This window comes from Nansenia antarctica (genome assembly GCF_963989245.1).
Source record: "Nansenia antarctica genome assembly, chromosome: 10".
Taxonomy (NCBI): Eukaryota; Metazoa; Chordata; class Actinopteri; order Argentiniformes; family Microstomatidae; genus Nansenia; species Nansenia antarctica.
This window is the reverse complement of record NC_137680.1, coordinates 12570170-12585385: the sequence shown is the minus strand read 5'-3', so window position 1 is coordinate 12585385 and position 15216 is coordinate 12570170. Positions and strand designations below refer to the sequence as shown.

Genomic DNA, 15216 nt, shown 5'->3' with positions numbered 1-15216 from the left:
GTCGAAATAGTATTCATATTATGAACGATAATAACATAATAACGGTTATTATTTTTGCTAATTAATATTATTTATGATAATGTTATACTAATTGTTATTAACAAGTCAATATCATAATACATTGTTCAGTTCAGGTTAAACAGTAGGCCTACATTGATGGTTGCTTTTTTGGGGGTAGGCCTAAATATGCTTTAGCAGACTAATCACGTTGTCTACTCTGTCTGTACTATCATTATTGAATGCACAGGATCAGGGAAGATATTCCAAGAAATAAGTGCAGGCCAACACTTACTTAGGCTACTTAGAAGCTACTTGAATTGTCTTAGTAAACTTAATCAATTGACATGCTCAACAATGATAGTCAGAAAGCAACCCGTGTTCGCTCATCACGAAAACAGGCGGTTCAAAAGCCTGACCTCTTAGAATGTTCGTGAGCTTCGAATAATAAGGTTCTATCTCCGTTTAGGGCAGTTCAGAGATATTGAGCGTCAAAGTTTTCACATTCCATTATGTTTTGTGAGATGGAACCTTTGTATTTTATGAATTACTAACTCAAAAATGTCAACATTTTAAAAAGAACACCATACAGGCATTAATAAACACCTAATGGATCAGATTATGTAAAAAACTCAATTTTGACAAAAATGGAGATAGAACCTTATAATTCTAACGTCACGAATTGACAGCTCAACAATGATAGTCAGAAAGCAACCCGTGTCGCTCATCACGAAAACAGGCGGTTCAAAAGCCTGACCTCTTAGAATGTTGTCTATAGTCTCCACTCAACTCACAGCTTTATCCCCGAGCATCAACTCGCTAGATGGCACTAGAAGACTAGCGTTAAAGATCAACTTCAACACCAGAACGACGCTCTGTGACTGTGTGAGTCTAATGGGAAATTTCAAGTCTCCTAAATAAAGAGGAAGGTGTAATTAACGTGTCGCAGTATTAATTGCTATCTGCAAGTGAGCGTATGAAGTGCACAAGACCATACTTTTTAAATAATTAGGCGTCACTGTTCACGGGGTCGAGAAAGATCAGAGGGTACATTTTCATGCCCAACATTGAAATGGCAGCAGGTCAAACCGTCTGGTAGTGGGTTCCGGCGCATCTTCCTGTGGAATATGTGTCCCTCTCAAACGCCACAGGAAATAAATGTATGCAACGATAGGCATGCAGATAGGCTGAAGGTCAGTAAAAAATAAAATAAATAATAATAATAAAAAATAGAATGAATATGAAATGAGTAGTAGTAGTAGTAATAATAATAATAATAATAATAATAATAATAGTGAATATTGATAATAATCAGTAATGTATGTATGGAATGAGAGACTCTCAGATTCAATGCAATGCATTTTAGTCAATGGAGGAGCCAATTCAGAGGCGGTCTGCATCACGTTTCATTTATCCATCAGTAGTTGATGGGTTGAGTGACACCAGTCAAGCTATGACATGTATAGGATTTATCGGCCGGGTTTAAGAGCACAAACAGGGAGGAGAGAACTTAGATTCCATTTGGTAATGGATGGTGCTGCGTGAGAGAAAGCCATCCGGTAAGCCTTTAGAGGACAGTGTTAGAACTTTCTGTTACCATTGAGTGATAGTATCCATAACAAGACTATTGGAATTCAGTTAGATCAGGCAACATTATCACTCTCAGCCCATCGATATGATGTCTTTCTACCTCCTCACATTCAAACGTTATCGAACTGACACATGAATGAACTGTCAACGGCGGTAGGCTACGTCGATAAAAAGGCCGATAAGATTGGGTCAGATTATTAGGCCATCGTATGATCGGATGTGTTACGAATGCAAAAATACCAATTTACGTGTCCTCAACAGTTTTTCCCAAAATGCTTTTCAATTTCCAAAACAAAATAACATTTTTACTTTGAATTTGAATTACTTGTCCATAACAGTGTTCCCACCTGCTGGCCAATAGTCCTAAAACCAGAATAAATCGATTCAGGCTACAATTGTGGCTATAGCCACGGGAAGAGTCTATCAGATCACCATATCTAAACAGCTTGGAACAAATATGGGAAATATAATATACCATAATGACAAAGCGATGGTGCCGGCCTAGACTACGTCTTTCATCGATTAGTCCCATATCTTCATGTGGTGAAAACAGCGGTGGTAATTTATGGTATGTGTGTTCGGATACATTGCCTCCACACCCCAACCTTAGCCTCCGAGGCCTGGGTTATGGCCGGCAGAGGGCAGTTCTAGATGAACCCTTGTCCGAATAGATTTATTGACCTCCGTAGAAACGCCCACTGAGCTCCGTTCAACCCTTCATCCCGGGGTCCAAGTGACCTGTTGAATGGCCAGAGGACAATAATTGACAAAAGACTGCCAGCTGTTTACGCTGACGCAGAAGGCTATGCCTATCATACACGACACAGGAGTGTCACGACGAGGGCAGGACGTCGTTGACATCGTTACATCAGTTATATGTTTGTATGGTCAGTAAACATGATTGTTCATTTGTTAAAAGACAATGCCCAGAAATAGCTGCACGATGTAATAGTCTGCATGGATCCATTATATGAACACATTCAAACTCTAGCTCTAGCGCACACAAGGCCTAGACCCATAACACAAAGTATGATCAGTTCCATGTCATCTAACATTTTCAAGTCAACCAAATCAGATATTGTTTTGCAAATAGAGGACACTGAACCAAATTATCGATCACAACCTGGTGGCGGTGGAAAGATGACGAGATGATCACGTGCCTCCAGCTATACCACGCACCTTACCGCTCAAAATAAACATACATTAGATCTCGACATTGAAAAAAGCTTTTTAATATCAACCCCATTATTTAAAAATGTGCAAGTTTTTGTTCATGTAATAACAAGTGATGAAATACCTAAACATATTTCTATCACCACCTCTGCGCGGTTTTATTACCCCCAAGTTCATCCGGATCAAGTGGCCTATAGTAAAGGTGACAAAAGCAAAAAAGCAAAAGAAACATAACAACGAATTTGTACATCCCACAGTTTGAATTTAAGAGAGTTGTAAGATTGATCGATTAATTAAAGCTACAGAAGAAAATATTCAATGCCATGACCTCTTTTTGTTTTCTTTTAAAGAAAAGGGTCCGACGAGGCAAGCTGCGTCCGAATGAAAAGAACACAAGTCCCTGGATATCATTTTGCATAAAATTAAAACAAAGCTACAAAGAACAAGCCATACGGTTATCAGAACAAATGTATATACACTTAGCAGTGACGGTGACGAGGCTGTGGCAATCCCGCTGAAATAAAAATACTATCTCTCTTCCATCTCGTCTATATCCCATACGCCTTTTCGATGCCTTTTATATATCTATCGTACTTTGTGTAATCTATAAAAGTCATTATAGAATAAATTACAATCTCGATAAACAAACAATAAAATAAAAATCCATGTTCATTCACACAATAAAGCAATCATACCAAAACAGAGGAAAAACATGGCTGAAAGATGGCGCAGATTAAAATCAACAGCAAAACAACACCTAAGACGAATAATAATAATATCAATAATAATAATAATAATAATAATAATAATAATAACAACAACAATAATAATAACAACAACAGTAGGCCTAATAATAATAATATTAATAACAACATGTCAGGTGTTTTATTTTAGACAATAGGTTGTTTTTAAAGTCAATAGAAAATTAATTATCTATTTCCTTTTGTAAAGGAATTTGAAAGTGTAGGCCTATACATCTTTTAAATAAAATATATTGCAGCAGGCATATCGCCTTTCTTTGCCAATCTGTGGGCTGATTCATCATTTAGTGGCCAATCATTTAAAACATAATTACCAATTGAATCTGAATTCAGTCCTTAAAGCATATTTTGATTGGAAAATACAATGTCAGAAGGACATTATTGAAAGCCAATGTTAGGACAATATGTGATGCAAATTATTAGATAAATTACTATCTGGGATTGAATTCCAAAAGGCCTGAAATGCCTCTGAATCAAACGTAAATGCGTCTCAAACACAGCCATTACACTGCAAACAACAAGCATAATTTCAGCTACAAAAAAACTTTAAATAAAAACACAAGGTAGTATTGTAACCTAATAAAATTGTGTGAAACCATTTGGAATAAAAAAATAAACAGCTAAAAAAACCTGTTCTGTTTTGAAAACATAGAAAGAAAAGAAAAGTGCCCCAGTGAGAAGGAACGAAGTCATGACTGTTCAGTTATACAATATTTACAAAATCCATCACAATGTTCTGTGATACCAAGGTGATATATCTTGCTGGAGAAAAGTGCGCCAGGTTAGCGTCGCCACGAGCCCTTCCGTGACCTGACCTCAGCTGCTGGCCGCGTGGCTGCAGGGGGCTCGGTGCTGGCAGCCTTTTGTGTTTAGAACCGCACGTGCTGATATCGTTGAGAGAAAGAGGTTGATGTGTCCCTGTGTGCATCCAAACAAAAATATTCAAAGCCCACTACGACTAATTTAGTGGCAATTATCCGAGGGGTTGTGTCATTGAGCTGCATTTAATAATAATAATAATAATAATAATAATAATAATAATACTAGTAATAATAATAATATTATTAATAATACTCTTATTATAATAACAATAATAATATGCTAATAATAATCATAATAATAACAATCGATGACGAAATTATTCTATTCAATAAAACGCCTTGCAAAAGCAATGCTAAATGTCAAAACTAACTGGGGTAGAGATGAGTGACAGATGAAGTCAACCCTTTCACACTGCTCAGGGGGCGATGCTCAACCCCAGTTGCTTTGCCTGGGCTGGGACGCACAAATGGCGTTTGTTTTTGTCGAATGCAGCTCGTTTGACTTTTCTTGACGGACGCACACGTCCAATACAAAACAATGTCGTTATTACGCAGCGGTATGTAATTTGTGTACACTAGAAAAGTCGAGGATGTAAACCATTTGGATCAGAATCTCCAGGCTATTTTCAAAGCGAGAATTCCCTTTATGTCAAGTATTATTTTCACAATAGGGCTACACCTTCAGACTGCGTCGTATCACAGTGCTAGGCATCTCCTCAAAGAACACATGTTCCCTTTAGCTCCTGAAGAAAACCGTTAGTTTCGCCTCCATCGCTAATAGTATTCGGTGTTGAATGTTATTCAATGCAGGTGTTGTGTAAGTACTCACTGCACTCATAAGCTATAGCCTATTATACATAAAACACCCACTTTACGCTCCTAGTCCAGTGATTTATATATAATTTTCAGGATAAATAAAAACAGGGAAAGAGTCAAATAGCGAAATACTGGTCCGTTATTGTTCATTGAACCGGAGTTTGGACTCCGTGATGTGGCGGCGTGTCCCCGTACACATCCTCGGTCCCTGGGAGCGGTCCTCCGGGAGGAGTCATTCGTTTCTCTTTCTGTCTCCTGTTACAAAACCAAACCCTCACCACCTCTTTCTCCAGCTGTAGACTGTCCGCCAGGTTAGTAATTTCCGTGGCTGCGGGTTTAGGGCACTTCAAGAACTGGCTCTCCAGAGCCCCTTTGACGCTCACCTCGATAGAGGTCCGTTTTTTCCGTTTCCTTCCCTGTGCGGCGATTTTGTCCAAGCTGGTCGGGCTGCCCGAGGTGGAGTCCGCTTCCTCCAACCACTTGTTCAACAAAGGCTTGAGCTTGCACATGTTTTTGAAGCTGAGCTGCAGGGCCTCGAACCTGCAAATAGTGGTCTGGGAAAACACATTTCCATACAGCGTTCCCAAAGCGAGTCCGACGTCGGCCTGAGTGAAACCCAGCTTGATCCTCCGCTGCTTAAACTGCTTGGCGAACTGCTCCAAGTCGTCCGAGGTCGGCGTGTCCTCGTCCGAGTGGTCGTGGTGGCTCTGCTGCTGGTGCTGGTGCTGGGACGCCTGGAGACCGTGGTCGCTGAGGTGGGGGCTGTGGTGGTCTTCGTGTGAGTCTCTTAGGTTGTGGTGGTGCATTCCCTGCTGTCCACTGCCCGGGATCAGGCCGTTGACGCTGAATCCGGGCTGTGAGTATATAAGGCTCTGTCCGTTGGATGTGGCCATGCTCGGTATGTGAGCTGCGGTGGTCGTTCTCCACGCTCGGGCGTCGTGATGGTTCCCATGCGACTGATGCACCAGATGGGTCACCGGCCGCGCTTGGTGCAGGTTGTTGGAGTTGTGCATGTCGTCTCGGGTGCCCTGCTGCACCGCGGGTTTGATGTCCTGCTCGCCGAGGGGACTGGTGGACCACGGAGCTCCCTCTCCGTGCGACAGCGCCGTTATCCACTGGTGCGCGTGGCTGAGCGGGTGACTGTTGCTCTGCAATGAGTAGTCACTCTGCAACAGGGTCTGCGCGTCCCTGTACGCCGTGGCTTGCTGCATGCTCCCGGGCTCCGAGTGCACGATAGACGCGCTGGAGGTGAGGATATTGTAATGATTAGACGCTGTGGTCGCCATGACTCTCGGAGCCGGACTGATCGCTCTTATTAAAGGAACCTTGCATTTGACAGTTACTCTTTTGCCACAGGCGTCTCCCAGGCTCTTTGCCAAGTGGACGCAGCGGCGCGCACCTGGACTCCGCCTCCGTCCCGCTGTTCATTGGGTAGAAACGGCTGATGGACGTGGTTGCCAACGACAACAGCCCTTTCATTGGCCGCTGGAGAGTCTCAACAAACACTACCCTTTTCTTAGAGAACTAGGAGTTCTGCGGTGCCTCTGGAACGTGAGAGACGGAGTGCGGCGTGGAAAACGGAGCGGGCTGATCAGGGATATGCAATGGAACTGTAAGACATAGTGCTCATTTTCTTTAGAAATGTTGTATATTGATACCATGAAGCCTGCAGACAATTCGAGTAATTAATGCAACAAAGAGTTGTGTTAACTTTCCAATTGGACAAGCCTATATTTTCACGTTTTGTGTACATTTTAATAACATTTTGGAGTGCAGGAATAAGTGATTGTATATTGGTTGTAATTGTCAATGGTTTTTTTATATATTAAATGGTGTTTATACTTACTTCATAATTGTGTGGGCAATCTCCCTTGAGCGTAACGTGACTGTGTTAATAACGAAAAGTTTAGTTTTTCATCAGGGATAAAGTTTGTGTGAGTTAGGGCCTATCATTTGTTTATGACACCATGCTCGTTTATTGTTAATTTGCTTATTGAGATATGATCCTTGATATTGGCTGACGTGTAATGGTGTCATTGTTAAAATGATCTAAGTTTCTCTTTTGAGTCACAGTTAACACTGTAATGCATGGAATAGATACTGTGGATCAAGACACATGTTGTGCGTGTGCGCGTGTGTTTGTGCGTGTGTGTTCCCATGTGTCTATCTGTTTGTTTATAGCGATGAAGGCTACTGCCATTTCTCTCCATCTTAAGTGAATGCTTTAACGTTGGAGTCATTTAAAAGCAGCCCATATTTTCTATACAAATAGCCTATAAATGACCATCAACATGCAAGAAGGTTGTAGGGAGGTCTATTATACCACACGCACGGTTCATATTCATGACGATGATGTCATTGTTGTTTTTGGAACTGTGTGTGTGTATGTGTTTGTGTTTGTGTTTGTGTGTGTGTGTGTGTGTGTGTGTGTGTGTGTGTGTGTGTGTGTGTGTGTGTCTGTGTCCTATACAGTCACATTCAGCAGGACTGAAATGAGAGGCGTTTTACATGTATGGTATTTTTGTATTCAGGTATGCATATATGTATATTTCTTTGCAGCTTTAGCCTCTAACAATCGGTTGGTCATTGTAAGGCCTAAATACCACAATGAGCAATTGTGTAATAATGCACAATATTAGCCTAATGCAAAAAAAGAAAAAAGTATAGACTAGAAATTGGACCACAGCAATTGCCCAATAATGCTTGCATTAGGTAGCCTACATTAGTAAAGTTATATCCAAAGACAAAGGCGTTATTTGGAATAGAGACCATAAAGTTAGTATTTCTTAGCGCCTCCACTTAAAATATATGGAGATGTATTTCGTTGCCATCTGCCTATCGAGTGATTTTGGCAGCATAACTTTGTTAGCTAAAGGATACAATTACTCAGCATTAGTTCCACACAGTGGCCTAGTGGGCTAGGATACCATGAGAAAACAGCATGCATACAATTAAGGGCACTATATTCGTTCACATGGTGGCTATTATGTAGGTCCAGACTATGTTTTTCCAAAAGAAATCCATATTCTTCGGACAATTGTAGTTTGGTCCACTTCGATAAACATCCATCAACCTATTTAGTAAGGCCTCCATATACGAAAATATTTCTTTATGCAGATCGAATGGCTTAGCGGTCCTCGGCCCACGCCGTGGTGCGTGCGCAGGTGTCAAACCAGCCCCAGCTGCCGTCCTCTCTGTGCCGCTCGGGGATAGGACATTGTCCAAAGAGAGGGGACATTCTTGTCGCACCACTGCTGGTTGCCATAGCGAGAAGTAAATGAAACAACAGAGATCACGTCACAGCTACTTTCGCCCCCTCTTCTTGAATATCTAAAGGCCTATTTAAAGGGGCCCTCGGATGGGACAAAGGCTAGAGGGAGTGAGTGAGTGAGGGAGGGAGGGGAGGTATGGGTGTTATAAGGAACGTTGCGAGAGATCGGGATGAGAGAGAGAGAGGGGGGGGGGGGGGATAGAGAGAGAGGCGAAAGAGAGTGAGAGAGAGAGAGACAGAGAGAGAGAGAGGGAGGGACAGAGAGAGAGAGAGAGAGAGAGAGAGAGAGAGAGAGAGAGAGAGAGAGAGAGAGAGAGAGACACGCGTGTGATCGCCCTATAAGGCCAATGTGAGGTTATGGCCCCACCTCTCCACTCCCAGACTAACTTGAAATAGATGGACCAACAACCGTTATAGGAAATCGAAATTCGAAATAGACTGCAAAAATCAGGCTTCCCTAACATAAGTAGGCTTGATCAACTGTAATAACTTAAATCATTTAGATTATAATAAGTAGGAATGATATGTGCAGAATAACAATTGAAATTTGCCATTAGAACAACATTGAAGCATTATAGATATATTGGTGACTCTAACAATGCATTAAGTGAGTCTGAGATATAATAAACACTTTTTAAAACTAAATAAAGGATAAACACAAACGCTGTTAACAAACCTTTCATTTGTTTTTATAAAGTTTCAGGGTCTGACAGATGCGAATAAACTATATGACAAGACTATTGGATTTACAACGATAGGCCTTTTAGAAAAGGGCCGTTTATTGATCACAATAGACTCACTACGTTTCAAGCGCAATCATACCCTTGATTTAAAATCAGGGAGTTGGTTATATTGCAGGTTTGTGCTTCCAATCATATTAAGACAAATAGCTTGACCCAGGGAATCATCTTGACATTATGAACTATTAAGACTGAAAATAATCATGTTTTAATAACCTATTAATGTAACCAGCCTATGTCTGTACTGTATGGATGTAAAACACCGTAATGTAGCGCAAATTTAGGAAGATTAAAGTCCAACGTGAAAAGTTTAAAGGCACGGTTCAATAATTCATTGATCATCATTGTGGCGTAACACTGAAATCACCCAAATCAAAAGAACATTTGTGGTAATTAGGGCTGTAATTCAAGGAATTACCACATCGCCACACAGGCTTAAATAGTCGTGTTGGGAGAAACGCAAAGCACATTATTTTAATGGTGTAATATGCAAACTATGGGTCGTTCAATTACATGGCTTAACAACGCATAAATGATGCGAGTCTTGTTATTGGGACTGCGGGGTCCGTGGTAATTCATTCGGAGGGGGCAGTGTGCTTCCCCATACAGTAAAATCTATTCCTGAGCTCCAAGAGGCGCTGCCAAACTACATTTAAGGGAATAAAAATTAACGACGGAGAATCTGAGCGTTAAATTAACAGTAATTATATGACCCGCATGCTGTAAAGATTCAATTTTTAACGGTCTAATTAGGTAACTGTCTCCCCATACATCAGCTCATATTCCTCTGCGAATGTTTCACCAGAACTCGTTCATGTTCAATTGCTGTGGGGAAAAATAATTACATTTTATAAGGACACGGTTCATGTAATGAAGAATCAAACGATGAGTTAGTTAAAGATGCGATGTTTTTAAACAATCCTCAATTGTTCCATACACACTCCAATGACTCAATTTAGGGTTGTATTATTTTGCACAAACTCCGCTTCATAAATGAGGTAAAAGCAGTATCCATGCACACATTCTAAAGACAGGTCCCACCATTGAGTAAGAATCAAATGTTATGAACACGAACGAAGTCATTGTTATGCTTTTAAAAGTTGTTAGAAGTGAATAGAAAATATGAAGGATATGAAATATACCTTATGGAGGTTCACACTCCATGACATTTGGAACAATTGAAATAAAGTCCTATAGATTATATTCAGACCAACATTGAGAGCCTTTCAGAGGGCCAGGCTATATCACAATAAAGATGCATCATTAATTATTCAATGGTTCAGAGAATAATCTTGGTAATGACCTTAAGACAAAGCTGTAATACAGATATGTATCCATATAGCCTGATATTTCAAAGAAAACCAAAAACACCAATGTAATTTTATTTTTAAGTAAAGTATTTTCCTATTTCAAACTCTCCCCACTATGATTGGTGTGTTTATCAAAGGGAGGTGGATTGACAGGGTGTGTGTGTGTGTGAGAGAGAGAGAGACAGAGAGAGAGAGAGAGAGAAAGAAAGAAAGAGAGAGCAAGAGAGAGAGTGCTAGAGACATAGAGGTGTGTGAGAGAGTGAAAGAAAAAAACGCTAGTGTGAGTGACAGAGTGAGTGACACACACACACGCACACACACACACACACACACACACACACACACACACACACACACACACACACACACACACACACACACACACACAGTTAGAGGGAGAGTATTAATTGTGTGTATTGTGAAGGGCTTTGCAAGTGCTCCTCTGGAGGTTCTGGGAGTAACCCCTCCTGGGCTCTGTGTGATGCAAGCCAGCTCTCAGGGTCCTGTATTCCAATGCAATTAGCCTGCTCAAAGGCCTGCTTAAAGCTGCACCCCTCAGCCCCACAGCCCCGGTGGGTCCCCTCCATTGTGGAGGGAAGGTGTATTCTGTCCCCCTTTGAGGCTGGATGAACAGACCACCCCAGTGGGGAGAAAAAGGGAGGATTACCCCGATGTACTTGCTCACCCCATACGAGCTGATCTCATACTTATACTAACCACCCGGGCTAATAATAAGTTGGCTTGGCTGTAGTGTCACTGTGGTTCTGAGTTCTCTGTGATTTCCATTCACATTTGAGGGCTTGTGTTGAAGGTACTTTGACGATAGCATTCTCCTACACCTTTCCTCAGTCGTACTAGATCGATACAGTCCTACGTCAACAAGCGACATGATGTAGCACATCCACACCAGCGGCAGTGTAACATGACGACCACCTCAACACCACAGCAATAGCGACGCTGTTTTTCTGTAAAAACTGAAGAATCCCAGCCATGCTTCCATCTCTCTGTCTTGGCTGTATTTCAATGTGTCTCATTCCCCCCCTAGAAAGCATTTAATGCAGATTACCACCCTAACACCGCCCCCCCCCCCCCTCCCTCATCACCCCCCCCCCCCCCCCCCCCTCCCTGAAGAAGAGGGAAAAAAAATCCCTGGCACATAAAACACCTGCATTGCTCCTCAATGGTATCAACAGATTAAGGAGGTAATCTACACAACCATGTCTTTGATTCCATGTTTGGCAGCCAATAACGCCAGGCATAATGCTGGGTATTATTTCACGAGCGTCCCAGCTCGCTTAGAATCTTGGCAGATATCGTTCCCTTTTGAAATCTTTTTTGTCAGACGAGCTTTTGAAGAATTCCCACACACACATCTGGTACGGTTCCTGGTTCCTTGGTCTGTGTGTTAACCTGCTCGTTGGTCCGATGGTGTAGAAGGGGAGAGGGGAGGGCGTCAGAGGGCGGCCTGACTCTGAGCCCTGATAGGGTGTCTAAACGGCAAGGTGTAGATGCTTCCCTGTTTCCTGCCTTCCTTATCTGCATAGGGACGTGTCTGTGAATGTGTGTGTGTGTGTGTGTGTGTGTGTGTGTGTGTGTGTGCATGTGAGTGTGTGAGAAAGTAAGTGTGGAGTGTGTGTGTGTGGGTGGTGTGTCTACCTGTGTGTGTCAACTTGTGTGTGTGTGTGTGTGTGTGTGTGTGATTCTGTACATGTGTGTGTGTGTGTGTGTGTGTGTGTGTGTGTGTGTGTGTTATGGGGTCTCATCGCTCATGTGCGGCTCGATTAGCCCCACGTGCCTCGTTCTTCAGACGCCGAGGCAGACCAGATGGCGGGAGACGTCACCGTGTTACCATGCTGCAGCGGGATGTAACGCGGCTCTAATTGAAACATCAATATTGCCCTGTCAATACAGCACTGGTACTTCACAGCAGTACCATGGTAAAACTGGAGAAAGACATCACACACACACACACACACACACACACACACACACACGCACGCACACACACACTCCTCCATATCTCAGGTAGAAAGGTGTTTGATGTGAAAGGCTTGGTTGTTTGAATCCAACAGGCCTATCTTGTTGTTTACAATTGACATGGTACTTTTAAGATAGAGCTGTTGCAGCACCAACATCATGAAATGTCAGAAATATAACTTATCCAGCTCAGCTACAGTCTGTGCTGTATCATCTATTTAACAGCACCTGAATGACTGTGTCCCAAAAGTAAAAAAACAAAAACGAAAACGAGACATGTGCATATGGGTCCTGAGAACATTGACTAAATGAGGCAACTCCATCATTTTGAGTCTCCCTGACATGGTGCATATTTAATTAATTGATACCGTTAGAGGTTGAGAGTGCTCACACTGCTATTATCGGGATTATGACGTTATCTGAGACTCAGCCGAGGACAGAGAGAAATTAGGCAGCTCGAATTTAATTTGTTGTTTGTCCAAGCCAATGAGGAATGACAGAGTCAGCTAATGGCGATGTAATGTGTTTCCCATTGCTCTGAGCGGAATTCACCCGTCGATGAAGTAGAGAGGAACGCAAACACGTCGTTCAAGAGACCTTTACTAACTTTGGCATTCAGAGTGAAAGGAGAGAGGAGGAGGGGGGGGGGGGGGGGGGTTGTTGATAACGATGCATAAAACACTCCCAAAAATAATTTTCTAAACATAATCTGTTTTGGTGAATGTGAGCGTCTCGTCTGCATCTCATCTCAATAGTCTAAAGTGGCTCCCTCTCCTTGTCTCCTTGTTTCCTTCCCTTGAATATGCACTTGTGTGAGAGTACTGAGCAGGTAAAAAGCAAATGGACAGAAGACAGAAGAGGTGAAACATCATCACTTTAGTCTATTGAATCGCAGCCATGCTGTTGTTCAGCTGTGGCTCTGCCCTCCCTGCCCCCTGCCCCTCCTCTGCCCTCCCTGCCCCGTGCCCCTCCTCTGCCCTCCTCTGCCCTCCTCTGCCCTCCCTGCCCCTCCTCTGCCCTCCCTGCCCCGTGCCCCTCCTCTGCCTCCGCCTGCTTGGAGGACATCCCCGAGGTGCCGCATCTCTCTGATATCCATGGCAACGTTGTGCAGGAGCTGTGACCAGGTCTGGGGTGAGGTGGACTCAGGGGCTCCGCCCCGACTGCCACGTAGGTTACGCATCCCAGGAGTCTCCACCCTTGCGGTTGGCCCCGCCCACAGGAAGCGTTTCATGGCCATATTTGTCCAACGCAACTGTGAGAAAGAAACACCTCAACTCAGTGGGGTACTAGTACTACCAAACAGATTAGAGTGGTCTTTGGGTTTATTACTGCAATGTGGACCCTGCATCAGATATTCATATAGAGACTAGAGTGTGTTCATAGAGACTAGAGTGTTTTCTCCCACTCTGCCCAGTGTGAGTGAGAGAGAGAAAACACACTTTGGTAATGACATTTCAATTCTCATATTAGAAAATAAATTTCCCCAAAACAGGATGATCCTCCATGTTATGAATTGTTCAGTGGGGTATTTCTAAATAACAAATCATTAACATTTTATCCAAAAAGACGGATTCTGTAACCTCATATATCTGATAATAAGGGCCGTGCTGCTGTCTCGCAGAAACTTTTGAGAATTTACATTGTGGTCGTCTTCAAAGTTGTTTCTGCGGGTCAGAAAAAGCCAAATAAGGATGCCATGAGCTGAAATAAACAAATGTAAAAGGCTTTGAAAATAAAAGGCTCGGGGTACGCTCAGTGCTTCGTTGACTTCACAAAGATTTTGGGAGGAATCTTCGCCAAGGAACATACATTTTTTGCGTTCATATATAAGAGATTTGAAACGGACTGTTCCAGAGACATGTGGTCTGGATCTTTGGCTGTCTTACAGGATTATCTATACAATGATATCAATAATAATAATTTAGAGACATAAAAAACACATAGGACCACAACCCTACAAAACAAACAGGTGTTTACGCAGGCAGTCACTCCCACACCTGAGGAGACTGTTTGTCTGCGACAGCTTCATAAAGACGCCGGTGGTTCTCCACCCGGTCTCTCAGAGTGTTCCACAGCAGCTCCGCTCCCTCAGTGTCCTTCATATCCAGGAGGCTGAAGGACTGGGCCGGACGGAACAGCAGCTCTGCTCCCTCGGTGTCCTTCATATCCAGGAGGCTGAAGGACTGGGCCGGACGGAACAGCAGCTTGGTGTTCTAGGAGGGGGAGATGATATTGACCCATGAGTCTAGTGTGTGTTTGTGTGTGTGTGTCTGTGTGTCTGTGTGTGTGTGTGTGTGTGTGTGCATGCGTCCATGCATTTGTGTGTGTGGAAGTGTTTGTGTGTGTGTGTGTGTGTGTGTGTGTGTGTGTGCATGCGTCCATGCATTTGTGTGTGTGGAAGTGTATGCGTGTGTGTGTGTGTGTGTGAGAGAGAGAGAGAGAGAGAAAGTGTGTGTATGTGTGTGTGGTGTCTGCCCGCGTACGTGTGTGTGTGTGTGTGTGTGTGTGTGTGTATATGCGTCCATGCATTTGTGTACATGTCAGTGTGTGTGTGTGTGTGTGTGTGTGTGTGTGTGTGTGTGTGTGTGTGCATGCACACGTGCAGCCTAGTACAAACAAAACAAAAACATGAACTAATGGTGGTCCATAACAGCGAGAGCATCCAGAGAGTCCAGTGAGAGCGTGGTGTGGATACCTCAGATAGGTTCTCCAAACACACAGTAACACAACACAGGCCTGCAATAACAGATAGCATAAACA

The 15216-nt window shown here is 42.9% G+C and overlaps 1 protein-coding gene across 1 annotated transcript; it reads right to left on the bottom strand.

Moving 5' to 3' along the window:
- Positions 1 to 5304: 5304 nt before the first annotated feature.
- Positions 5305 to 6562, bottom strand: pou3f2b (POU class 3 homeobox 2b; the record flags this gene model as incomplete). Its single annotated transcript, XM_080540799.1, has 1 exon — positions 5305 to 6562. Exon 1 carries the CDS (start codon positions 6442 to 6444, stop codon positions 5305 to 5307), a length of 1140 nt encoding a protein of 379 aa, XP_080396925.1. The 5' UTR covers positions 6445 to 6562.
- Positions 6563 to 15216: the final 8654 nt, after the last annotated feature.